Below are 27,686 nucleotides of genomic sequence, written 5' to 3' on the forward strand. Positions count from 1 at the left end.
CCACCAAGTGGTCCAGGTAAGACCAGATAAGGCCGGGCATGGGCCCCAGACGTCCATCACAATATAGATAGATAGATAGATAGATACAACTTTATTTGCCCATAATATATATATATATATATATATATATATATATATATATATATATATACACACACACACACTTTGTTCACTTTTGTATTTTGTCATTTGTTCTGAGGGCAAGGCACCCAAAGCTTATATGACTGGAGTCGCTTAACATTTCATTCAATCAGGTTGCAAGTGACAAAGCTCTGGTATTAAAGGTCTTAATATAGAGTTAACTTTTAAAGACATTATTAAAACATTCTAGAGATAATAATGCTTCCTGCTTCATGTCCGTTTCCCCAGATCTCTGCTTCACAGTATCTGGTTATTCACCGCGAATTCCCGATATCTAGCCATTATACAGTATTCCAGTAAGGAAAGCGCTTTTACTTAACCTCCGTACAGTAGATGGCAGTAACATGCTTTCGGGTATGAAATCTGCCAACAACGTTATCAGAAGAGAACTTGTAAACGAGTTGCTCGGGAAAGTCCTTTTTGTTGCGGTAATTTGTAGCTTCCATTAGATAGACGGCTACAGGGGTGACCTGCTGACACAAGAGGTAGGTGCGGTGGACAAGCCCGCTCAGGCTCACGGAGGCTAGTGTGATTCACGGGGAATGAGGAAAGAAGATGGCAGCGCACGGCCGGGGAGTCCCTGGGAGTGGGCAGTAAGCGACCAGTAGTCTGAATGAGAGAGGTCCGTGCACGACCAGGTGTCTAGTTTTAAAAATAGAATAACAGCGTGGGCGTACGTCCCGATGACAAGCAGACAGCAAAGCTGCGTATGAAAGTGTATGGGGAACTAGTGGGGAGGGAGATGTGAAAACAGAGAGTAGACAGCGACTCGGCAGGGAGTCCAATTAACAGAAGGGCAGCGTCGCGAGTGAGTCAGGCCGAGCGTAAAGATCCGTGCAGGTTGGGGTAGGAGGGCGTGTGGGCTCCCGTCCCGAGACGGGGTGTACTGCAAATTGACAGGAGGCCGGAGGGGGTGGGGATTCAAGAGCAGCCGGCAAGTTGTGTCGGGCGTAGTGCAACGCCAAGGATCAGGCTGAGGGAGAACGGACGAAACGTGTTGTCTCATACCTCGCCATCGTTTTCAGCGTGGGAGTAACCTTCATATGTGAAGTATCGATTTAAAAGTTGTATGAATGAATTTTAATTCTATAAAGCAATGGATTCTAAATACCAGTGCTGGAGATCCATGTAGCTGCAGATTTTGTTCTAACCCGTTTTAGAGTCAGTCAGTAATTTTATGTTAATATCGTCGTTTAATTAGTTGCTATTTTGCTCTTTTTCTCCATTTAGGAAGGAGCAATAGCAAGGGATTTACATTCATGAGAAATATAGATGTATTACACATTATAAGTTCCTTACTCTCTCTTTTTTAATGCATTCATGTTTTTTTATAGTTTTCCTGCAGAATATTAAAGACAATTAACAATGAGCAAACAGCAATGAATGACAAAGGTTTTGATAGAAGGAATTTAAAAACGGATTTGCTAAATTTTACTAAAATATTAAAAGCAATTGTCTGCTACTTGGAGATAATTTAGTGCTTTTGTATGGTTGTGTTTTAAGATTTTCATTATTATAATTTTTTTCCAGGTGTTCTCATTATTTTATTTATCATTTACTGTAGTCATTCCTAATGCTGTCCATCCTCATCACACCCAATGCAAATCTTAGCATCGTTAACTCTACCACCTCCAGCTCTTCTCCTGCTTTCTGGTCAGTGCCACCATCTTCAACCCATATAACATAGCTGGTCTCACTACCGTCCTGTAGACCTTCCCTTTCACTCTTGCTGATACCCGTCTGTCACAAATCACTCCTGACACTCTTCTCCACCCACTTCACCCTGCCTGCACTCTCTTTTTCACTTCTCCTCCACAATCCCCATTACTCTTTACAATTGATCCCAAGTACTTAAACTCCACCTTCGCCAACTCTACTCTCTTCATCCTCACCATTGCACTGACCTCCTTCTAATTCACACACATGTATTCTGTCTTGGTGGTCCCTACTGACCTTCATTCCTCTCATCTCTAGAGCATATCTCTTCAACCTTCTCCCTTCTATCGCTACAGATCACAATGTCATCAGCAAACATCATAGTCCATGGGGACTCCTGTCTAATCTCATCTGTCAACCTGACCATCACTATTGCAAATAAGAAAGGGCTCAGAGCCGACCCCTGATGTAATCCCACCTCCAACTTGAATGCATCTGTCATTCCTACCACAGACCTCACCACTGTCACACTTCCCTCGTACATATCCTGTACAACTCTTACATACTTCTCTGCCTCTCCCGACTTCCTCATACAATACCACAGCTCCTCTCTTGTCACCCTGTCATATGCTTTCTCCAGGTCCACAAAGACACAATGCAGCTCCTTCTGACCTTCTCTAAAGTTCTCCGTCAACACCCTCAGAGGAAACATCACATCTGTGTTGCTCTTTCTTGGCATGAAACCATCCTGCTGCTCATTAATCATCACCTTCCCTTCTTAACTGAGCTTCCACTACTCTTTCCCATAACTTCATGCTGTGACTCATCAATTTTATTCCCCTCTAGTTATTGCAGTCCTGCACATCCCCCTTATTTTTAAATATCAGCACCAGTACACTTCTTCTGCACTCCTCAGGCAAACTCTCACTTTTCAAGATTGCATTAAACAATTTTGTTAAAAACCCCACTGCCATCTCTCCTAAAAACCTCCATGCTTCCACAGGTATGTCATCTGGACCAACGGCCCTTCCATTCTTCATCCTCTTCATAGCTGTTCTTACTTCCTCCTTGCTAATCCTGTGCACTTCCTGATTCAAAATCCCGACATCATCCAACCTTCTCTCTCTCTGATTCTCTTCATTCATCAGTCTTACAAAGTACTTTTTCCATCTGCTCATCACACTCTCCTCATTTGTGAGTTTGTTTCCATCTTAATCCTTTATGACCCTAACCTGCTGCACATCTTTCTCAGCTCGGCCCCTCTGTCTATCCCACCATTCCTTTTCTTCCTTGCTTAATGTCCAACCTCTTATTAAACTCATCATACGCCTTTTCTTTAGCCTTCGACACGTTTCTCTTTGCCTTGCACTCTTGTCTACTTTCTGCATCTCTCTGACTATCCCACTTCTTCCTCACCATCCTCTTCCTCTGTATACTCTCCTGCACTTCCCCATTCCACCAACAGGTTTCCTTGTCCTCCTTCCTCTGTCCACATGTCACAACAAGCACTCTTCTACCCATCTCCCTTACCGCTTCTGCTGCATTTGCCCAGCTGTCTGATAACTCTTCACTGCCACCCAGTGCCTGTCTTACCTATTCCTTACAGTCTTCCTTTTTCAGCTTCCACCATTTGATCCTTGGCTCTGCCCTCACTCTCCTCTTCTTCTTGATATCCAACATCATCCTACAGACCACCATCCTATGCTGCCTAACAACACTTGCCCCTGCAACCACTTTGAAGTCTCCAGTCTTCTTCAGACTGACCCTTCTGCATAGGATAACCCTTATCCTATTTCACCTCCCATCCACGCCTTGGTAGAACAATTTAAACCCGCATCCAATCCACCTGGCCTTACTCCCTTTCCATTTGTTCTTTTGCATGCACAATATATCAGCCACCCTTCTCTCCATCATATCTGCTAACACTCTCCCCTTACCAGTCATACTGCCAACATTCAATGTTCCTACCCTCGCTTTCACTCTCCTACCCTTCCTCCTCTCCTCCTGCCTCTGGACATGCCATCCTCCTCTTCTTCTCTCAGTATTAGTGGTGGCCATTGTTAAATCAGGCCTTGGAAATCTGAATTGTTGTGCAAATATTGATCTAAGAAAATTTTACACCGATCACCCTGCCTGATTTAACCCTCCCCATTTATCCGGGCTTGGGATTGGCAAGAAGAAACACCCTGGTTTGTGCAGAGGTGAGATTGTATTGTTTTGGACATGTGCGGAGGAGAGATGCTGAGTATATTGAGAGAAGGATGTTAAGGATGGAGCTGGCAGGCAAGAGAAAAAGAGGAAGGCCTAAGAGAAGGTTTATGGATGTGGTGAGAGTGGACATGCAGGTGATGGGTGTGACAGAGCAAGATGATGAGGACAGAAATATATGGAACAAGATGAGCCGCTGTGGCAACCCCTAATGGGAGCAGCCTGAAGAAGAAAGAACTAGTGAACACATTGGTGGGTCTGACTCACAAGTGGTGTCACACTTTCACCATTCAGTGTTAGTTACCCCAATGTCGACTCTGCACACTGTCACTTAAGGGACAAAAATACACAGACAAATGTGAATTAACAACAAAATAAAGAAAGGGATTTAATACAATTCAAGTCAAATGTTTTCATCCACTTAAGTTAAAGGCTTTCAAACTCCCATGTTTCCCAGCTGTGTACATTGTTTTGAAAGACATGGCCAGTGTTATATCATTTAGGGTGTCTGCTTTATTTCTGTAAGTGCTAACATCACGATAATCACTAAGTGACAATCTACTGTGTCAGATTTTCAGCGGTTTCCATGCACTTTCTTAATATTCAGTGGACTTGCCTTTTAATGGCTTTACATGATTTAAATAATGAGAGTCATCTTCCACATGTTTCTCACAATACCTGGCAGGGCTTTTTGCCCATTCATCCCAACAGACCAGGGGCCTTATGTATAAATGGTGTGTATGCACAAAAATGTTGCATACACCCGAGCCATGCACATTCTCAAGCCAGCTTAATCCCTGGTGTACACAAGTTCTTCACTCGGTTTTGCAAACTGGCAGGACCAAGCGTCAATGCAGTGCTTTTGTTCAAGTGTGGTTTCCCTTTCTTTTTTACATTCACATCCCTGATGCGGCTTTATCAAATGCACTGAAATTAACCACATATCGTTTATTAGTTTAAGGCATCTGATTTTAATCAACCCGTAACTACATAATGGTCCACGGAATGGCCAGACTATTCCAAAAACCATAGCTGCTTTAGCGTTGTCACTCTCAGTGCACCACTCTGTATTTATCCCACTGTATTTGAGTGTGGAATCACAGCTCTACAGTAGCTGATCGGAAAGAGAGTTATCGGTATGCAGCATCAAGCACACGCTGCCTCAGTCTTGCGCACTGTCTATTGAACTGTTCCCATATGGCAAACGCTTCAGAGCCTTTCCTGTAGGGGCCTCGTGGTTCAGAAACAGTTTAATCTCAAGAGCTCTAAACACACTCAATCAGTCCATCAAGTGCTCCTTGTAGAACTGTTTGTACTCATAAGTAAAATTACCTCACTGTAAACTTGCGATACAGTTATAATGTTGCACAACCTGAGCCACTTTATAAAGCGTGTATTTACATTTGGTGATGACTAGTTTTTAAGTCAATTTAGATTTCCAAGTGCTATCTTCTTGGAGCTCTTGATATAATTTTTAAGATAAAATACAGTAAAATATGTTTATTACATTGTAAAGATAATGTTTAACTTCATTTAAATAATCTATTTTGTTAATAATTAAACATGTGAGTACACGGTGCCACAGCGCTAGTGAGGAGCTGGCACTCCGTTCACGGATTGTTCCTGCCTCGCGCAGTATTCTTACTGAGACTGGCATGACACTGGATGGATAGATGGATGGAATAATTAAAAATGTATTACGAAGATATTTCAATGTTCCTTAAAAGTTTTGAAGAATCGGCGTTCTAAGCTTACAGATGGCTTAACATCTATTACAGAGCTGATTGTGTGGTGATTGGTTACTTGAAAAAGAAAATGAAGGACAGGAATTGAGGGCTATATTTCATCGAAGGTTGCACACGGCGCAGCAAACATCTTGCAGGAGGCAGGAACAATCTCTGGACATGGCGCCAGCTCGTCACTATCACTACGCCAATCTGTCCCCGATTTATATGCTTTAATTCCTGTTATTATGAAAATTATATCAAGTATACATATTAGTATTTAAATTGTTCAGAGGGCTGTAATATCATGAATGTAATGGAATCTGTGTCCTGTCAGAGGAAGAGAAAGCCCGTTTAAGAAGCACGTAGTGATTCACACACACAGAGCACATAAATGAACACATACAAAACAAAACAAATTTGTGAACTTGAGCTTTCGGTATTTTCTGACACTCTTTGTCACTCAATCAACTTCCTTTTGTTGTTTATACCACTGTTCAAACCAACAAATAGTACATTTTTCTTTGCCTCTACATGATATTCGCTGAAATTCTTCTTTCCCTTGTGCTTTTGCCATTGTCTTTTCACAGAGCGCATAAGGGGCTATTTATATTGCTTTACATATTCAAAGAGGTGTATTCCTGGGAGGAGTCGGGGAGGTGTGGCAGGCACATGCATGTGCGTTACTTTTCACACTGACCGGGAATTATGTAGCGGAAGAATGTGGAAGTTGGCGTACACACAGATTTATGAATCTGGATTTTTTTGTGCGTAGACACATTTACGCTTTTGTCCTTATGTCATGTTTTAGTGTGAATTCTACGCATGGAGTTATGCATGAGGCCCCAGGTGTTAAGTCTGTTAGGTTTGCAGGTCTTCTTGCTCAGATCTGCTTTTTCAGTTTCTGTGGAATTCAGGTCAGAACTTTGTGATGGCCACCCGAATACTTGTACCTTGATGTTTGTAAGTCATTGCCTTACAGTTTTGGAAGTATGCTTAGTATCCTTGTCCTATCTGAAGACCAATTTGCAACCAAGTTTGAACTTTCTGGCTGATGTATTGAGGTGTTGTTTTGCAGTTTCTAAAAAATCCTCCTTCCTTGGGATGACACTGAATTTATGAAGTGCCTTGGTCACTTTACCCCTACAATATGATGCTGCCTCCATCATACTTCACAGTTTGAGATAGTGTTCTTTGCCATAAAAGCCTCACCCTTCTTTCTTCATACATAGTGGTGATCATTATGGACAAACAGTTCCGTTTTTGTTTCATCTGACGACAGAATTTGCCTCCAAAAGGCCCATGTCTTTGTCCTGGTGGTGTCTTGTAAACTCCAGTCTGTTTTTTTATGGCGGCCTTTAAGTAGGAACTTCTTCCTTGTGCAACAGCTTGTGCAATGAAAGATTCTTGTAATGGTGGATGTAGATACATTGGTACCTGATGCCTTCAATCTCTTCCGGTTCCTTTGCTATTTTGGGGTTCAGTCGAACCTTTCACAACAAAGTTCATTCATCCCTTGGAGTTCATTTGTGTCTCTTCCTGGATGATGCAATGCCTGTGTGGTCCCTAGATATTTGTAGTTGTGTGCAAGCCTTTCAGAAGCTTCTAAAAGTCATGACACCAATTTCTGGAACCTTCCAGGATGTTTAAACAGATAATCACCCTGGTAGAAGTAAACATTTGATCCAGTGAAAATCTGTTGCAGTAAACAAAACCCAAAACAAAGCTGTCTTATAGCTATTACAGTCGTGGCCAAAATATTAATTTTCACAAAGTTCACTGCCTCAGGTTTTATTATGGCAATTTGCATCTACTCCAGAATGTTAGAGAGATCAGATGAGTTTAATTTAATTGCAAAGTCCCTGTTTGCCATGAAAATGAACTTCATCCCCAAAAAAACTAATTTCCACTGCTGTTGTGAAGAAGGCATCAGGGCGCCCAAGACAGTCCAGCAACTGCGAGGACTGTCTCCTAAAGTTGATTCGTGGGACACCACCAGTGCAGAGCTTGTTCAGGAATGGCAGCAGGCAGGTGAGAGTGCATCTGCATGCACAGTGAGGGAGACAAAGACTTTTAGAGGATAGCCTGGTGGGTGTCAATAAGGGCAGCAAAGAAGCCAAGAAGAACATCAGGGACAGTCTTATCTATACTAATAAAAGGCAAAGCACTCACTCACTCACTCACTCACTCACTCACTCATCACTAATTCTCCAACTTCCCGTGTGGGTGGAAGGCTGAAATTTGGCAGGTTCATTCCTTACAGCTTCCTTACAAAAGTTGGGCAGGTTTTATATCGAAATTCTACGCGTAATGGTCATAACTGGAAGCAGTTTTTCTCCATTTACTGTAATGGAGATGAGCTTCAACGCCGTGGGGGCGGAGTTTCGTGTGACATCATCACGCCTCCCACGTAATCACGCAGTACATAGAAAACCAGGAAGACCTCAAAAAGCTGAAGAAAACATGCATTATATAATTGAGAAGGCAGCGAAACAATAAGAAGCGGCGAAAGTGACATATACAACCATATTCATGAGTTCTGCTACTTCGGAAACAAAGCACGATGTAAACCTACACTTTAAATTAAGTTCATAGACAGGCTGCCGCTGGCGTTTGTAATTTAGTGCCTGCCCATATAAGGCCGTCCATCAGCGGCAATTCAATAGCAAACTGCCACGGGTAAATATTCACGGGTGAAGGACTGTGCTTATGGAGAGGAAGATGAGATGGTCAGGGTGGTGTTTGACACAAACTCAGCGAAACTGCGAGAGAAAGTTTTAAGTGCCAGGACTAAGGTAACATTAAATACAGCCATGGACATAGCACGAGATGGCACCAGCACAGCTGGGAACCTTCGATGCATGTACACCGAGTGGCTCACGTGAACTGGCGAGTGCACAGATAAAAGCAACAGTTCCAAAGAGCTGAACAAAACCGAATTACACAATTGAAAAGGCAGCAAAAATATGAAGCGTCTGATACATACAAGCATATTCATAAATCCAACTACTGCGGAAACAAAGCACACGTTGGAAAAAGTCAATGTCCGCTAAAGGAAGACAGTGTAAAAAACCCGTGCATGCAGTGTGTCAGGTCTCAGATAAAGAAGAAGACGAGCTGTTTATTGATGCAGTAAGAAACGAATCGATGAATGAAACCTGTCATCTTTACAGCGATTGACAAACACGGAATGTAACTTGAACACAACACATCCTACAAATACGAACCTGATTGAAAGAAATAATGATAATCAAATCCTTGATGACAGCAACACTCAGTAACACTCACAAAACAAATACTGTATATTGACAGTCATGTTACGTTATTTTTAAAATGTTCCCTTTTCTTTTCTAGCTTTTTAACACACTACTTCTCGCTGCGATACGCGGGTATATATATATATATATATATATATCCCGATCTACATACTCGAATAATGGATACTTTATTAGCCATCAATGATTGTTTTGGTAAAGCCATACTCAGTGTATTCATTAGATGAGCGGTAAAAAGTAAGAGCGAGGGAGGATGACTTATTGAGGCATGCAGGCTGTAGTGGCGTCAACTCTATCTGAATTGCGCGATCACATTTGAAAAATATATCTTTTCAAGTTCTATTTAGTCCATATGTGTCAAACTCAAGGGCGGGCCACATCCGCCCGTGTAATTATATCCGCCCGAGATCATTTTATATACTGTATTATTGTTATTAAAGCCGGGTATATGAAGCGCTGGTAACACAATAAACTACAGATCCCATAATGCAGCGCTTCAGCTGCCTTGCCGAACAGTTACGCGTTAATCAAGTCTACCTTATGATGCTGCAAGTTATTGCGAAGCTAGCTCACACGATGCTGAAGAGAAAAGTTGATTCTGAAAATAGAGCCTTTAAAACCGATGGGAGGCTGAGTATATGTTTACTGAACCCGTGTGTCTCATTTGTGGAGCTAATGTGGCTGTAATTACAGAATTTAATCTAAGACGGCACTATAAAACAAAACATCAGGGTAACCTGAAAGACCTGAATGCAATGCAGAAGATACAGAAAGCAGAAGAATTAAATAAGAATCTGACACTTCAGCGGACGTTTTACCGTGCACAATCACAAAGTGATTTCAATTGAGCTGCTTTTATGGGAGACACAACCACTTGCCCCACTTTCCCTGTTGCCAAGTAATGTTAAACCAAGTCGTCACTACGGTGTTCCCAAATCGCACTTTGCTGATAAACTGGCGCACTGAGTTTGCACGGCGCTTTGGTGACTTTGAAGAACAAAAAGTCCGTCTACATGCGGCTCGAACCTTGTGCATGTTTGGTAGCACATATCTGTGTGAGAAGCTCTTCTCAGTGATAAAGACTAACAAAACAGCACACAGGAGTCGCCTCACTGATGAGCACCTGCAATCCATCCTGAGAATCTCCACAACACAGAACCTCACACCAAACAGAAACGAACCTGTTGCCAAAAAGATGCCAGGCGTCCAGCTCTAAAATGACATATGAGCAAAGACAACTGAATGATTTGATTTGTTATTGCTGAAAGGAACACATTTTATTTATATTTCCAGGTTTTGTTATGCAGCATGTTCATATTTGAATTTGTATAATTTTGACAGGATATATTTTTATGGAGAGCAAAATCTTTTGGGATATTTAAAATCTAAGTTTATTTTTATATATAAAATTACATAAGAGTAAAGAAATTTGAATGTTTGTTCTTTTAATGTTTACTTTATTTCTAACTTGTATAATTTAGACAGGATATATTTTTATGGAGAGCAAAATATTATAAGTTGTTTAAGGTTTGAGTTGATTTATTCAGGAATAATATTCCTGTCTGTTTTACCATTCCTACCAAAGATATTTCTGTCGACTAAATAAAAATTCCTTCTATTTAAAATTTAAATAGAACTTGAACAAATCGATAGTTCATAATATCCACGCAGACTTGCACGTAAGAGCGGAGTCATCCGTTTTAACAAACAGCGTATTGCACTGATCTGAAATAGCTGTGTGTGTATATATGTAGATATGTATGTATATGTATATATATGTTTATATATGTGTGTGTGTATATATATATATATATATATATATTGTGTGTATATATATGTGTATGTATATGTATGTGTATATGTATAGATATGTATATATATATATATATATATATATATATATATATATATATATATATATATATATATATATATGACAACAACACTCATCACTCACAACAGTGACAAAACAATTACATTGACAATCATGCTACGTTATTTTCAAAATGTTTCCTTTTCTTTTTCATTCCTTCTTTAACACACTACTTCTCCGCTGCGAAACGCGGGTATTTTGCTAGTATTCTATAAAAGGGACAGGGATTGGACTGCTGGGGCGAAGTCATTTTCTTTGTTGAATCCCCTTTCCAATTGTTTGGAGCATCTGGAGAAGAAGAAAAGAAGAGTGGCACTACCATCAGTCCTGTGTCATATATGCCAACAGTAAAGCATCCCGAGACAATTCATGTCAGCCATTGCAGTGAGCTCACTCACAATTTGGGCCTAAGAACACAGCCATGAATAAAGAATGGTACCAAAATGTCCTCTGAGAGCAACTTCTCCCAACCATCCAAGAACAGTTTGGTGACCAACAATGAACAGTCCAGCATGATGGAGCATAAGGCAAAAGTGACAACTAAGTGGCTCATTGAGAACTTGTGGTCTTGATAAAGAAAGAAGGGTCAACACTGCAAATATTGACTCTGTGCATAAACTTCATGGAATTGTCAATGAAAGCTTTTAACTTATGAAATACTTGTCATTCTACTACAAAAAGATGTAAAAATACTAAAGCAGCAAACTTTGTGAAAACTAATACTTGGGTCATTCTCAAGACTTTTGGCCATGACTGTATTGTGACATGACCACTTGCATAAATTAATTAGACACCCTAACAGATATAATACAAGCAATGTGTGGTAACTTGACATGCATGGAGTTGAGAAACATGGACTTTGAAAGTCTTTACTTTGGCTACAACTGTAAGTTAAAGCAATGGCAAAAATACAAATATTTCTAAACTTCTTATGAATGTGAATTTCATTGTGTCTGTCTTTTCTAATTTCAGAATGAGAAGGGTTAAAAAAGACCAGCTAATTAAGGAATGACATTAATTTTGGGAAAATCAGCTCGCTCTTTGTGGAGTTGGTGGGATCAAAAACTGCAGCCACAGAGGGTGCCCCTTGACTGAGATTGGAAGCCATTTTCCTGAACATATCCTCTGCACACCACGACAGTATTTTATGTTTCCTCATGGACTTCTTTTCCTTGCAATAGCAGTCCCTACTTATCACTCCTTTTAATTGTCACATGCTGTCTTATTATTTCTTTTTGTGCAAAAGAAATTCGAAACCAATCACTAACTAAACCATATTCATTTTCATTTTTTTCAGCTGTGACAACTATAACCTTCTCATAAAAGAAGGTGAGCAGATTACGTTCTTAGTTGACATTGTTCAACACAGTGATTTGTGGCATCTCTGTTGCAAGACGTTGATGAAGAAAACTTAGAAGAAAGGCGTCAACACAGGGATGAGGTGGATCCTTCTGTGAACATAGCAATAGCAGCTCATACTATGGATCAAAGAGTGGCCCAGATTAAAGAAGAGGATTGTGAATGGGAATCATTTTGCTTAACACAGGCAGGTCTTGACATAAAACAAGAAGATTCCTCTGATTCTGAAACAAAGAGTTATGAGCAGGTGGTCATCTGCACTAAAAGGACCTCATCTGAGCTTGTGTCTCCCAGTAGTAAAATAACAAATGATAATAATCAGCATTGTTTTAAACAAGATGCCTCTTCAGAACATGACTCCATTTTCAGCTGCAGTCCAACAGTAAAGGAAGAGCTGACTGATTTTGGGTCCAATCAGATGAGAGGATGCTTTCATTCTCTGTCCTCTTCCGATGTAAAGCCTGAAGCAGTCGAGGTTGATGACACAGTCATGAAGGAGATGTGCAGCCAGACAGAAAATGATGAGCTCTGCTTTTCAAGTCAACTTGAAAAATGTAAGTGATAAAATATGTGAAAATATTGATCCTTCTTATACAGATGTATAAGTGAACTACCCAGCATTGCCTAAGTAAATCTGTATGATGGGTTAAGGTAAGACAGTAATTATTGATTTCATTTTTAAGTCAAATGGCTTTATTATACCATCCATGCACAGTGTTGCAGTATACAGTAGCACAAAATAATGTTCCCCAGGACCGTGGTGCAACATACGAGGTGAGACACAAAAATAACCGGTCTAGACTATGCTTGGGGCTTTCCTGGAAAACCCTCTGGAGGTTGGCTGGACATCGTAGAACTATATCCCCCACCTACACACTCTCTCAAACCACCGACCAGCCACATATATCCTGTGAATAGCCCACTCCGTGTCTGCACAACAATCGCTACACAAGTTGCTGTGATAATGTTGGGTGAAAAAACCAAACAGTGAATCAACATCAAATTTCTTGCGAAATTGAACAAAACGGCCACAGAAACTTCTGAAATGATAAAAACAGTGTGCGGTGATAACAGTTTGTCTCGCACACAAGTTTTTGAGTGGCAGAAACGTTTCAAGGAAAGACGAGAAAATGTGGAAGACGATCAACGCCCAGGTCACCCATGCTCATTTCGGACAGATGAAAGCATCAAAACGGTGAATCAGATTGTTCAAAATGATTGTCACCTTCACATGACAAAAGTTTTTGCAAAACTGGTACCAAAAATTCTTTCACCCGAACAAAATGAGTGCCGGAAAAACATCTGTTCTTACATTTTGAACACAATTGAAGAGCATTGGACAATGTTGTCACATGTAATGAGACATGGGTTTTCCAATACGACCCGGAAACCAAAAGACAGTCCATGCACTGGAAAACCCAGATGTCACCGAGAATGAAAAAGGCAAAAATGACCAAGTCCAAATTCAAGGCAATGCTGATTGTCATTTTTGACATTTGTGGTATCGTCTACCAAGAGTGGGTTCCTGAAGGGCAAACTGTCAATCAGGCTTACTAATCGGGTCCTAAAAACCCTTTGAGAGACAGTGAGGAAGAATTAGCCTGATTTGTGGAGGAGAGGGGAGTGGATGCTTCACCAAGACAATGCTCCTGCGCATGATGCTTTTTCCATAAAGCAGTTTTGGATTGATAAAAAGATTCCTGCCCTCGATCATCCTCCCTATTCACCCGATTTACCTCCCTGTGATTTTTACTTGTTCCTGAAAATCAACAGTGACCTGAAGGGAACACATTTTTCTTCAATGGATAAAGTGAAGACAGAAACAGCAAGCCTGTTGAAGAGCCTCAAGCAAGAAGACTTCCCGCTCTGTTTCAATCAATGGTAGACACGTGTAGAGATCGGGAGGGGGAATATAGAGAAGGTGACACTGTTTAGAATGCTGTAATTCATCAATAAATGTTTTTATTTTACCAATCAGGTTATTTTTGTGCCTCACCTCGTATGTACAAATAGTACATATGCAGGACCGGTGCAAGACAAGTAATGTGTGCGGAGATGGTCTGTGTGTTTATGTGAATAACAAATGGTGCAGAAACACTGCAGTGCTGGGAAGTCAGTCAGTCAGTCATTATCCAACCCGCTATATCCTAACATAGGGTCACGGGGGTCTGCTGGAGCCAATCCCAGCCAACACAGGTTGCAAAGAAGGAACAAATCCCAAGCAGGGTGCCAGCCCACTGCAGGACACAATTTAGGTACAATTTAGTATCTCTAATACACCTAACCTGCATGTCTTTGGGAGGAAACCGGAGCACCCGGAGGAAACCCACGCAGACACGGGGAGAACATGCAAACTCCATGCAGGGAGGACCTGGGAAGTGAACCCAGGTCTCCTTACTGTGAGGCAGCTGTGCTACCACTGCCCCACCGTGCAGCCCCTTGCTGGTAAGTCTTAACTGTATTGTGCCATCCTTTTTACCTACCAAGGGAGTTTACTGTTATTTTTAAATTGGTCATTTGTATCCCTCAAGGGGTTAATCCTAAAGAAGCACTCAGTATACAGCACTGTAACAGAGTTACAAACTGTGCATCCGAGTGGTTTTATGTTTGCACCTGGAGCTCACAGTTTGCATACAATTTTAATTTGTATTGCTTTATTTTACCAGATGACCATGCCAGGGTGATCAGAGACATGATGTCACGTGCTGATGTTGGAACTCTGTTTAAAAGTACATAGTATATGCATTTCTCTCACACACACACACAGAAAATCAGTGTTCTTATTTAAGCATGCATTAAGTCCTGTGAGGGATGGACAGGATCATTATCCAGCCGGGACACCTCCTTAATGGAAGGATGGGGGAAATGGTGCTCTGTCTTCCCCGAGCTGGTATTTGGCAGCCCCCCATTCGTTGCAACAGTGCCTTGGATTCCCACAGGGCTGTATACAACACAATACAATACAGTTTATTTTTGTATAGCCCAAAATCACACAGGAAGTGCCGCAATGGGCTTTAACAGGCCCTGCCTCTTGACAGTCCCCCAGCCTTGACTCCCTGAGAAGACAAGGAAAACTCCCAAAACCTTGTAGGGAAAATGGAAGAAACCTTGGGAAAGGCAGTTCAAAGAGAGACCCCTTTCCAGGTATGGGAATTGATATTTGTTGGCTCAGCCCTGTTGGGTTCCATGGGAGCTTCCAGCTACCAATGGGTGCTGTAGGAAATGCTGAGCCCTTTTTATATAGGGAAACCACCTTACCCGGAAGTACTACCGAGCCACAATTATGTGGCACCGGAAGTAATACCTGAATTCTGAATATAAGAAACAGCCACGTCTCATTCAGGAAGCCAGAGTCGGGAGGAAGAGGATGAAACGTGCAGGAGGAGTGGAGGAGGCCGTGACAGAGGGAAGACAGAGTGCTGATTACTACTGTGGTTGGTGCTTGATGTCACTGTGCTTTAGTGGTGGGAATAGTTGCTGGAAACGTTTCCCACAAATTAAAGCTTTTGTTTGCACTGGACTTGAGCCTTGCGTCTGTTTGTATCTGGTGTTAGAGGAGGCCTGGTGTTCATAGTCCATGAAGTTTGGAAGACTATATCAGCAACTACGCATTTGTATGCACATTCTACAGATAGACAAAAGTCATGAAAATGAACATTAAAATAAAAATGGCCAGTGTCGTCAGGAAAGACAACTCTAAATTGGATATATAAGTTGAGGCCAAAAATTCCATCATCTCTGCTACAGACATTCAAATTTTATGTTTGTCATTGTTTTGTCTTGGTAGAGTTCTCTATTACTCTCCTTTCCCCTTTTGTATTATTAATGTGTAGTCTTTGTCAGATTGCCTCAAATCTCCCAGACATACCACTGTTTATAAGGTACTGTACCATATAACTTCTCCCCACCTTCACTTCTACATGTATAACCTTCAGGCAAATAGGTGTAGTAAAAGACAAGCAGGGGTTATGTTACAATTTAAACAATGTATTATTGATAATATTTATAAATAATAATACTATGCAAAGTACATTTGAATATCGATAAACATACAACCTGATAAATTTAGATGTGTTTCAGGCAGCACACAGACTTATTAGTAACTTAAAATATCTCTAGTTAAGGCATCATTTGTGGTCAACTCTCTTCAGAACAGGCTTCATGCCTGTCTCAATATGGCTGCTGAGCTGTGCTCTTCATTGTGTTGCCCTTTTCAGTTCATGGTGTGTGAGATGGTCTTTCATCAGTTTGGTGAGAGAGAGAGGTAAAGCAAGCAAATCTGTAGGTTTTCTGTCCAACGTCTAGAGCCAATAGACCAAAACCTTTGCCAAACTGGTCTGAGGCTGGTTTGTGGGCCTCCGTGCTCAGATATACTTTTGAAGTTCCGCCTACAAATGTTCTTTAGGATCTAGGTCAGAGCTGTGTAATGTCCACTCTAGAACTTTCACCTTGTTGTCTTTAAGCAATTTTCTAACAACTTTGTAGGTATGCTTAGCATCATTGTCCTGCTGGAAGACCAATTTCTGATCAAGTTTGAACTTTCTGACTGATGTCTTGAAGTGTTGCTCCAGAATTTCTAGATGATCCTTCTTCCGTGTGATGCTGTTTATTTTTTGAAGTGTCCCAGTTCCTGTACCCCCACAATATATTGTTGTCACCCCCATGCTTCACTGATGAAATCATGTTCTTTGGCTTAAAAGCCTCACCCTTCTCCCTCCGTACATAGTAGCGATCATGATGTCTAAACATGGTCTTTGAGTAGGAACCTCTTCCTTGAATAACAGCCGTTTGGGCCATGGTGATGATGAAGGGCACTCTTAATGGTGGATGTACTGTAGATACTTTGATACCTGACCCTTTGTTGTTGTCTTGAGGTTCAGTTGTTCTTTTCACAACAAAGTTTGTTCATCCCAGTGAGCAAATCTGTGCCTTCTTCCTGGATGATTCAGTGTCTGTGTGGTCCTGGAATATTTGTATTTGTGTACAATAGTTTGTACAGAAGGCTTGTACCTTTATTTGTTTGAAAATGACTTCTAAGGAGGAACCTGACTTGAGGTGGTCCAGAATTTGTTTTCAGAGGTCTTGGATTTTCCCCAAGGCAACAAGTCACTGACTTTAAAGGTAGGCCCTTTAATATGGCCACACATACACTCCGAGTTAATCCAATGAAGACAGTTGGCCAATCAGTGATTTATTTAAACCATAACATCAATTTCTGGAATTTTCTGGGCTGTTTAAACAGCCATTCAGCCTAGTGAATGGCCACTTTTGACCCAATGAAAATCTGAGGTAGCAAATGAAATCTGAAATCAATAGGCCTCTTAGCTGTTATTGTGACATCACCACTTAAGAAATAAAGCAGAGACCCTAATTGACATAGCGCAGGGAATGTATGGGAATATGACATGTGTGGAGCTGGGAAACCTGAGAGTTTGAAAGTCTTTAGTTGAGGGGATGGAAGCTGTTGGTCTCAACTATATAAACTGCTCAAAAAAATTAAAGGAACACTTTGAAAACACATCAGATCTCAATTGGAAAAAGAAATCCTCCTGGATATCTATACTGATATAGACTGGGTAATGTGTTAGGAACGAAAGGATGCCACATCGTTTGAATGAAATGAAAATGATCAACATACAGAGCCCTGAATTCAAAGACTCCCCAAAAATCAGAGTGAAAAAATGATGTGGCAGGCTAGTCCGTTTTGCCAAAATTTAATTGCAGCAACTCAAAATTGTACGCAGCACTTTGTATGGCCCCTGTGTTCTTGTATACATACCTGACAACATTGGTGCATGATTCTAATGAGATGACAGATGGTGTTGTGGGGGATCTCCTCCCAGATCTGGACCAGGGCATCACTGAACTCCTGGACAGTCTGAGGTGCAACCAGGTGGCATTGGATGGACCAAAACATAATGTCCCAGAGGTGTTCTATTGGATTTAGTTCAGGAAAGTGTGGTGGCCAGTCAATGGTATCAATTCCTTCATCCTCCAGGAACTGCCTGCATACTCTCACCACATGAGGCCAGGAATTGTCTTGCACCAGGAGCCACTGTACCAGCATAGGGTCTGACAATGGGTCCAAGGATTTCATCCTGATACCTAATGGCAGCCAAGGTGCCATTGTCAAGCCTGTAGCGGTCTGTGTGACCCTCCATGGATATGCCTCCCCAGACAATTATTAACCCACCACCAAACTGCTCATGCTGAATGATGTTACAGGCAGCATAATGTTCTCCATGGCTTCTCCAGACCCTTTCACTTCTGTCACGTGCTCAGGGTGAACCTGCTCTCATCTGTAAAAAGCACAGGGCACCAGTGGTGCATCTGCCAATTCTGGTATTCTATGGCGAATGCCAATCGAGCTGCATGCTGCTGGGCAGTGAGCTCAGGGCCCATTAGAGGACATGGGGCCCTTGGGTCACCCTCATGAAGTCTTTCTGGTTGTTTGGTCAGAGACATTCACACCAGTGGCCTGCTGGAGGTCATTTTGTAGGGCTCTGGCAGTGCTCATCCTGTTCCTCCTTGCCCAAAGGAGCAGATACTGGTCCTGCTGATGGGTTATGGAACTTCTATGGCCCTCTCCAGCTCTCCTAGAGTAACTTCTTGTCTCCTAGAATCTCCTCCATGCCCTTGAGACTGTGCAGGGAGACACAGCAAACCTTCTGGCAATGACACGTATTGATGTGCCATCCTGGAGAAGTTGGACTACCTGTGCAACCTCTGTAGGGTCCAGGTATCGCCTCATGCTACCAGTAGTGACACTGACTGTAGCCAAATGCAAAACTAGTGAAGAAACAGTCAGAAAAGATGAGGAGGGAAAAATGTCAGTGGCCTCCACCTGTTAAACAATTCCTGTTTTGGGGGTCATCTCATTGTTGCCCCTCTAGTGCATCTGTTGTTAATTTCATTAATACCACAGCAGCTGAAACTGATTAACAACCCCCTCTGCTACTTAACTGACCAGATTAATATCCCATAAGTTTCATTGACTTTATGCTATACTCTGATTAAAAAGTGTTCCTTTAATTCTTTTGGGCAGTATATATATATATATATATATATATATATATATATATATAATGCCGATCAGTCACACCATTAAAACCACTGTTGGTGAAGTGAATGTCATTAATTATCTCATTACAATGGTGCCTGTCAAGGGGTGGGATACTGTATATTAGGCAGTAAGCGAACAGTCAGTTCTTGAAGGTGATGTGTTGGAAGCAGGAAAAATGGGCAAGCATAAGGATCCTGTGTCTTTGCCTTGGGCCAAATTGTGATGGCTAGACAACAGAGTCGGAGTATCTCCAAAAATGGCTGGGCTTGTGGGGGGTTCCTGGTATGCAGTGCTTAGTACCTACCAAAAGTGGTCCAAGGACAGACAACCAGTGGCCCAGCAACAGGGTCATGGATGCCTATGATGCATTGATGCACATGGGAAATGTAGACTATCCTATGTGGTCCAATCCTCCAGAAGACCTACTGTAGCACAAATTGCTGAAAAACATAATGCTGGCCATGAGAGTAAGATGTCCGAACACACAGAAAATCACAGCTAGATGTGTATGGGGCTGCTTAGATGCTGACCCCCGTCCACTGCCGAAAACACCTACAATGGGCACATGAGTGTCAGAACTGGACCATGGAGCAAAGAAAAAGGTGGCCTAGTCTTATAAATCATGTTTTCTTTGTAAACTATACGGGTGACCAGGTGCATGTGCATTGTTTACCTAGGGAAGAGATGGCAGCAGGATGCACTACTGGGAAGAAGTCAAGCCGGTGGAGGCTGTGTGATGCATTGTTCAATGTTCTACTGGGAAAATGTGGATCCTGGCATTCACGTGGATGTGACTTTGACACATACCACCTACCGAAAGATTGTTGCACACCACAGTACGCCCCTTCATGGCATTCTCTGATGGTGGTGCAGGATAATGGACCCTACCGCCCTGCAAAAATTGATAAGGAATGGTTGGTGGAACATGACAAAAGAGTTCAAGGTGTTCACTTGGTCTCCAAATTCCCCAGATCTCAATCTGATTGAGTATGAGCTAGAAATACAAGTCAGATTCATCGAGGTGCACTTCATATCTTACAGGACATAAAGGATCTGCTGCCAATGTGCTGGTACCAGATATCACAATACACCTTCAGAAGTGTTGTAGGGTCCATGTCTTGAATGGGACAGAACTGTTTTCGGGGCAAAAGGGGCACCTACACAATATCTGGCTGGTGGTTTTAATGTTACATCTGACTGTTGTATGCATTTATGACTGAATCTTCCACAAAAACCATAATGTGTGTGATTGCGCAACAGATGAATGGGCTTTTCTGAGTAGTCTTTGGAAAAGGTTGTTAAGTGATATAACACAGAAGTGATAAATAAGCTGTAAGGTTTCTAAACTCCTTTGGTTGCTCCCTCCAATGGTATGACATTCCGAAGAACGTTCCAAAGTGCGATCGCCATGTTTATGGAAGATAGCCTTTCAATTGCTGGAGCAACGGCGGGCTCCCACCGCTGTGGCAGCTCACTGTAAAAACAAATCTGAGCCGATTGTGGTCACGCTATGAGCACCTGTCGTTGATTGGTGATGCAAGGAACATTATCAATGCAGGGAACAGATTTACTTAGCCACAACCCTGCCTGAGTGCTGTGTCTGTGTATAGAAGAGTGGTAGATCCCGCTACAATAAATAATCATCTATCTAATGGTGCAGATATTTAAGAATAAAGGGGATGTGCAGAGCTGTAGTAACTACAGGGGAATAAAATTGATGAGCCACAGCATGAAGTTATGGGAAAGAGTAGTGGAAGCTCAGTTAAGAAGGGAGGTGATGATTAGTGAGCAGCAGGATGGTTTTGTGCCAAGAAAGAGCACCACAGAGGCGATGTTTGCTCTGGGGATGTTGATGGAGAAGTATATATATATATTTGTGGACCTGGAGAAAGCATATGATAGGGTGCCTCGAGAGGTTATGGTATTGTATGAGGAAGTTGGGAGTGGCAGAGGAGTATGTAAGAGTTGTACAGGATATGTACAAAGTGATTGTGTCATGGGTTGAGGTCTGTGGTTGTAGTGACGGATGTGTTCAATGTGGAGGTGGGATTACATCAGGGATCGGCTATAAGCCCTTTCTTATTTGCAATGGTGATGGACAGGTTGACAGACGACATTAGACAGGAGTCCCCGTGGACTGTGATGTTTGCTGATGACATTGTAATCTGTAGTGAGAGCAGGGAGCAGGTTGAGGAGACCCTAGGGAGGTGGAGATATGCTCTAGAGAGGAAAGGAATGAAGGTCAGTAGGAACAAAACAGAATACATGTGTGTGACTGAGAGGGAGGTCAGTGGAATGGTGAGGATGCAAGGAGTAGAGTTAGCAGAGGTAGAGAAGTTTAAATACTTGAGATCGACATTACAGAGTAATGGGGATTGTGGAAGAAAGGTGAAAAAGAGAGTGCAGGCAGGGTGGAATGGGTGGAGAAGAGTGTCAGGAGTGATTTGTGACAGACGGGTATCAGCAAGAGTGAAAGGGAAGGTCCAGCTTGACCAGAGAAGTGGAGGAGAAAGAAAAGAAAGAGAGAAGGAAAAGTATTGTGCTATGCTTGTGCTGCAACCGTGTTGTACTTGTGGGAAACGGGGAAAGGTGTAATCAGAACATAAGTTTAATATGTCACTTTCCTCACTACAAATATATTTTATAAATCTACTTTTCTTTCTACTCACATGCACAGAGCCAGATTTAGCACAGGTGCTCCTCATTTAGAACTTCTAGGCAAAGCATAAGACAAGACAGATAAAGACAGCTGGGGAAACATGCCATCAGACTGATAACAGTCGTGCACTATTTTTCTTCTGTCAGAGTCAGCATGAAATTGTATCCTCTTTGCCTTGTTTGGAATTGTATTATTCACCTAAGTGGGGGCCTACACATGAAAAAAGAGTATAAAGCCTTGAAACATTGCCCGGCACACCTTTGAAGCTGACGGAGAGATGGGAGATAACGTCATCCAATCCTGAAAATCCTTCCAACACAGCATTGAAAATGGCAGACTCTATACATCGGGCCTCCACTCCCAAACTGGGTTCTTGCCATTGGCTTCCTTCATCTGTTATGCAGCGTAAGCCGTTATTAAAAAAAACTAAGTTGTTTCTCCTGTGTGATTTCTTACCACCGTATCACTAAGGCAGGGGTATCGCTTTTTAATATCATATCTATGTAGATTCGGGTTATGTAACATGACGGAATTAGCTCCCTCGTTGGAATGAATTATTTTCTAACGCCCACTGCTGGATACAGAAGTTGTTTCCCATGAGTTATAAACAACGTGTGTGTCTTGAACTTGTGTCCTACACTTGTCTGTGGTGGTGCCAGCCTGGTGGTACACAACGGACATAATGAGACACAGCTGTGGGTGTATGGAATGAAAAAATACCACCCTCATATTATTTGTGCATGAGATATACTGTATCAGAAATCAAAAATTTGAAATAATTACTGTGTGCACTGATTTGTTTTTCTAGTTTAGCAGCAGTTTCTGAGTAAAAGAATGTTTAAATTTGACACAAACACAGATTCTGTCACATTTGAGAAGTTATCTGTCAAGTTTTATTGAAAAATTGACTGTCTTTCCTTTTTGAATAAAAACACTTTGTTTTGGGGTACCCCCATTCAGGTGGAGATTACTGAAAAGGGTGTTAAACAAAGTTTTGTCTTACTGCTCAGTCCACATATCCCTACACTCCATCACCTATGTTCAAAGGCTGTAGGTAGTGACTAAAATAAAGTTGTGAATAACAACAGACAAAATGAGGTTACTGTGCAGGGTTGCTCATTTCACTCTTAGTGATAAGATGAGGAGAGCAGCAAAAATTGGAAAACCATGGAAGACAAACACTGCTTCTCCAGAGTGAGAAGACCAGAATGATGTGGTTTGTCATTAAGTATGTAGTAGACATGGAACATTATCAGTAAATCAAGTGCAGACCTGGAATAAATGGCAAGCCTAGAAATGTCTGTGAATTTCCCTGGAGGATCTTGAAAATGTTGCTGATGTTAAGATGGCCTGTTCTGCCCAACTTAGTGTGTTGCCACTGTTGACCCCTCATGAGTTAAAATGGTTTGAAAGCAAAGTTTTTATTTTTGATTTGATTTTGTTTTCTTGGTGGCTTAACACTTGTTTGCATGTTTATTTTATATGTGGTCATCTTGTCTACTTCCTTACCATAAGAGGAATTATTGATATTTTTCATAATTTGATTGATCCCAGTCAATGTTTATTTCTTTAATGCCACAAATTCCTTTTTTTTTTTTTTTTTGTCTTTCAACAGATTTACAAGAAAACAGCAGCTGCTCCTCATCTTCAAGTGCCCAGAGCACTCCTCATGAAAATATGAAAAACAGGGATCTTGTGTTAGAAAATGAGAATTTGGGTTCTTTGCAAGATAGCAGAACTGAATTAAATATCAGCAATTTACAAAACAAAATATCTCACTCAGAATTTTCAGAGAGAACCAGTCTTCAGATACACACGGCAATTCAGAAAAAGTTTTCATGTTCTCAGTGTGGGAGACAGTTCTCCCATTCAAGCAGCCTTCAGAGGCATGCAATCATTCATACTGGTGAGAAGCCGTATTGCTGTCCTGAGTGTGGTAAACGATTCTCCTACATAAGCAGTTTTCAGGCACATATGAGAATTCACACTGGAGAAAAGCCATATTCCTGTTCTAAGTGTGGGAAGAGATTCTCACAGCTAGGACATGTTTATTTACATTCAATTATTCACTCCAGCGAGAAGCCACATTGCTGTCCTGAATGTGGTAAGCGTTTCTCGTATGTAAGCAGTTTTCAAGCACACATGAGAATTCACACTGGAGAGCGGCCACACAGCTGTCCCGAGTGTGGCAAACGATTCTCTCGCATTGGAAGCCTACATGCCCACAAGAGAATTCATACAGGAGAGAAACCACACTGTTGTCCTGACTGTGGCAAACAGTTCTCACAAATAAGCAGTCTTCAGAGACATGCAGTAATTCATACTGGAGAAAAACCACACTGTTGTCCTAACTGTGGCAAGCAGTTTTCCCAAATGAGCAGTCTGCAGAGACACAAAGTAATTCACACTGGAGCAAAGCCACATTGCTGTTCTGAATGTGGCAAGCGATTCTCACAACTCAGCCACCTTCAGACACACATAAGAGTTCACACTGGAGAGAAGCTGCATTGTTGTTCTGTATGTGGTAAGCTGTTTTCACAACTTAGCCACCTTCTCACACACTCGAGAATTCACACAGGGGAGAAACCACATGGCTGTTCTGAATGTGGGAAACGGTTCTCACGCAAGAGCAACCTCCAGCGACACATAAGAGTTCACACAGGAGAGAAACCACATGGCTGTTCTGTCTGTGGCATGCGATTCTCACAACATAGCCATCTCCGAACACACTCAAAAATTCATTCCAAAAATAAAACATACCGGTATCGGAAAGGTGGTATCGCCAGAAAAAATAACCAGTAAGAAAGAATCACTAATCTCGTAGGGTATTCTGTGCAGACATAGATATGCCAGAAGAGTGGATTCAGTGACCAAAAAAAAAAAAAAAATCTTCTCTAACCTTGTTACTAAAAGAGATGATGAAATATGATATCATTCTGGCATTGAACATAAGAAATGAAAAACTGTAATTATCTAACTTATATTTATTTAACTGATTGGAATTGTCTATTACAATTGCTCCTTACTGAATCCAAAAAAAGAAACCAAAGTAACAAATCTGAGTAAAAACAAAAAACAATACTTAAGGTTGATCTGATGTAATAGTGGATCTTACCCTGTAATTATGAGGATAATAGATTCAAAACTGTGAGAAGTCGCAACACTGTTCTGAGTATGGGAAATACTTCTCATGCATCAGCAATCTTCATGAATGTAAACATAGTTTCTATCCTTTGTATCTTTGGCTATTGACCCATTATAAGCTGTTGGCATGAGAAAGGCCCAGGAAAGACAAAAAAGCAGTTGGCCGTGTCCCTCACAAAAATGAAGGAATACAGCAGAAATGGGTACAAAGCAAAATCTACTCCTTCACTGTTTTAGTAGAAAGTCGAGCATGCCTTAATCATATGTCATGTTTTCTTCCAGCATTTGAGGAAAGGCTGGTGTTTTTCAGTCATTACACTTAAAATGAAGCGAGTTGTATCTAAATGCTTAAGTCCTTGTACCAATGTACCTTTATGGGCTTAAATAAGTCAGCCTTTTCACTTGATGGATATACCTACTATTAAGTAAATTGGAATCCTGGGCCATCTGGTACCTGTTTTTGACCTTCTCAGCAAATGAGACCTACTGCCTTTATAGAGAGGCAAGTATTCATTTTCCACTGTTATCCTTAAATATTTGGTGCTAGTTTTCTAGCAATTAACTTACTTATAAGAGAGGGTGCATCATAAAAATACAGTTTTGAAAGAAGGCCAAGGTAGGAAGTGTAATTGTATGTAAAAATTTGCTTCAGTGAACCCACCATTCCATGCATATCTTGTTTCACTAACATGTCAAAATGCTAATGTAAAATTGGAGATTATCGTATTTCTTGTAATCTGATTATACAGCAAAGTAGCAGAATTCTAAGGTCTGTATCTTGGCGGCATCCAACTGCTTCAATTATTACCAGTAACTCTAATGAGGGAATAACATGTAAAAAGTCTGCTAAATTCTCAGGTTGCACCTTCCATTTGTCGGGTTCAACATTATGACGACTTCAGTGTTGTCACAATTCTTACTGAATGATCCAGTGATGAAGAAGACACCTCAGTGTGTAGATGCTGCTACATTTCAATTCATTTCAATTAGCTGTCGTTATATCTTACAATCCAATTAAAATATGTGTTGCTAGTCCTGCTGGTGCAAGAAACATTAAAAGTCTTGAACCAAACATTAAACACAGCCTTCATTGCATTCTTTTAATAAGCTTATATGAAAAGTGAAGAGGCCTGCCTTGTGTACTGTATACCTAGAAGTAATTCTTTCAGTTAGTGCAAGTTTCAAATATACACATTGTAAGAGACGGCTGGCAGCTCAATCTGGCCAGAACGCCCCTCAGATGAACACTGCCTCCCCAAAAACACTAAATGGCAGCTTCCCTGGGCATCCTGGGACTTGGAGTTCAGTTTCTCAGCCCTGCTGGGTACCATGGGTGCCTCCAGCAGATGCTACAGGGGGACCTGGGGAGTCATGCTTTCCCCATAGCCCAGAAGTACTAGTGAGTCATGGGGACAGAAATCCAGAAGTACTGTACTTCTGGGCTAAAGAAAACTCAACTTCTCGATCTGACCTGGAAGTGCTGGCAAGTCTCGTGGATGGAAGGACAGAAGCACTTCCGGGTGGAGGACTATAAAAAGGACTGCTGAAAATGCAGCAAGGGAGCTGGGAGGTAGTGGAGCAACGCTTGAGTGGCTTGAGACTTGGTTAAGTCTCTACAAGCTTTGTACACCTGGATTTGGGCCAATTTTTCCAGGCAGATCTTCAGAAGATCTATGAGACTAGATAAGAAAGAATCTGTAAACTTCCTTCATCAGGTCTCTCCGCAGATATTCTAACAGGTTCAAGTCTGGGCTTTGGCTGAGATACTCAAGGACATTCGGCATTCAGAGACTAGTCCTGAATCCACTCCAGCATTGTTTTGACTGTATTCTTCAGACACCTGTGGCAAATTTAATTGATTTTAAAGGCACACATGAACCTGTGTCTATGAGGTCCACAATTCACACTGTGTGTCAGGTTAAGAACCAAACATCGAAGTCCAAGGAACTCTTTGTAGACCTCTATGATCAAACTGTGTTGAGGCACAGATCAGGTAAAGGAGGTTAAATCATTTTAAAACTTTGAACATTACTAGGAGCACAGAAGCCACAAGAAATATGAAATGGAAAAAGTTTTGAACCACCAGGGGCCTTTCTACAGTTGGCTGATCTGGCCAAATTGAGCAGCTAAGCAAAATAGGCGTGGCCAGAGAGACGGTTCAAAATTCATTTGTAAGGTCAAGTACTGATGTTGGACAAGAATACCTGGCTCACAATCAGCATTCCAATTCACCCCAAAGGTGCTCACAATGTGGTTGAGGTCATGGCTTTGTGCAGGAAGCTTGAGTTCCTCCATGTTTTTAAAGACCTGGCCTTGTTGCCACTGCATGGGGCTCACTCACTCTGTTATGGAACAGAAAAGGGGCTTCAAAGATTGTGGCCACAAAGTTGGAAGCACGCAATTATCTAAAATGTCTTTGTATGCTATAGCATTTATATTGCCCTTGACTGGAACCAAGGGGCCTAGTCTAAAGCTTGACACGACCCCCTTCTCCACCAATGTTTACAGTAGGTACTATGCCAGGGGTCTTCTGTCCTAGAGCGTTACTGTGGCTGTAGATTTTCATTCTAACCCTTTTCTTAAT

At 41.5% G+C, this 27,686-nt stretch overlaps 1 protein-coding gene across 1 annotated transcript; it reads left to right on the forward strand.

Annotated features, from left to right (window-relative positions):
* The first annotated feature begins 510 nt into the window (after positions 1–510).
* LOC120528112 (zinc finger protein OZF-like) lies at positions 511–26,181 on the forward strand. The gene is made up of 3 exons (XM_039752150.1): positions 511–626; positions 12,175–12,790; positions 23,574–26,181. Exons 2-3 carry the CDS (start codon positions 12,358–12,360, stop codon positions 24,758–24,760), a joined length of 1,620 nt encoding a protein of 539 aa, XP_039608084.1. The 5' UTR covers positions 511–626; positions 12,175–12,357; the 3' UTR covers positions 24,761–26,181.
* Positions 26,182–27,686: the final 1,505 nt, after the last annotated feature.

This window comes from Polypterus senegalus, chromosome 4 (assembly GCF_016835505.1).
Source record: "Polypterus senegalus isolate Bchr_013 chromosome 4, ASM1683550v1, whole genome shotgun sequence".
In the NCBI taxonomy this organism is placed as follows: Eukaryota; Metazoa; Chordata; class Cladistia; order Polypteriformes; family Polypteridae; genus Polypterus; species Polypterus senegalus.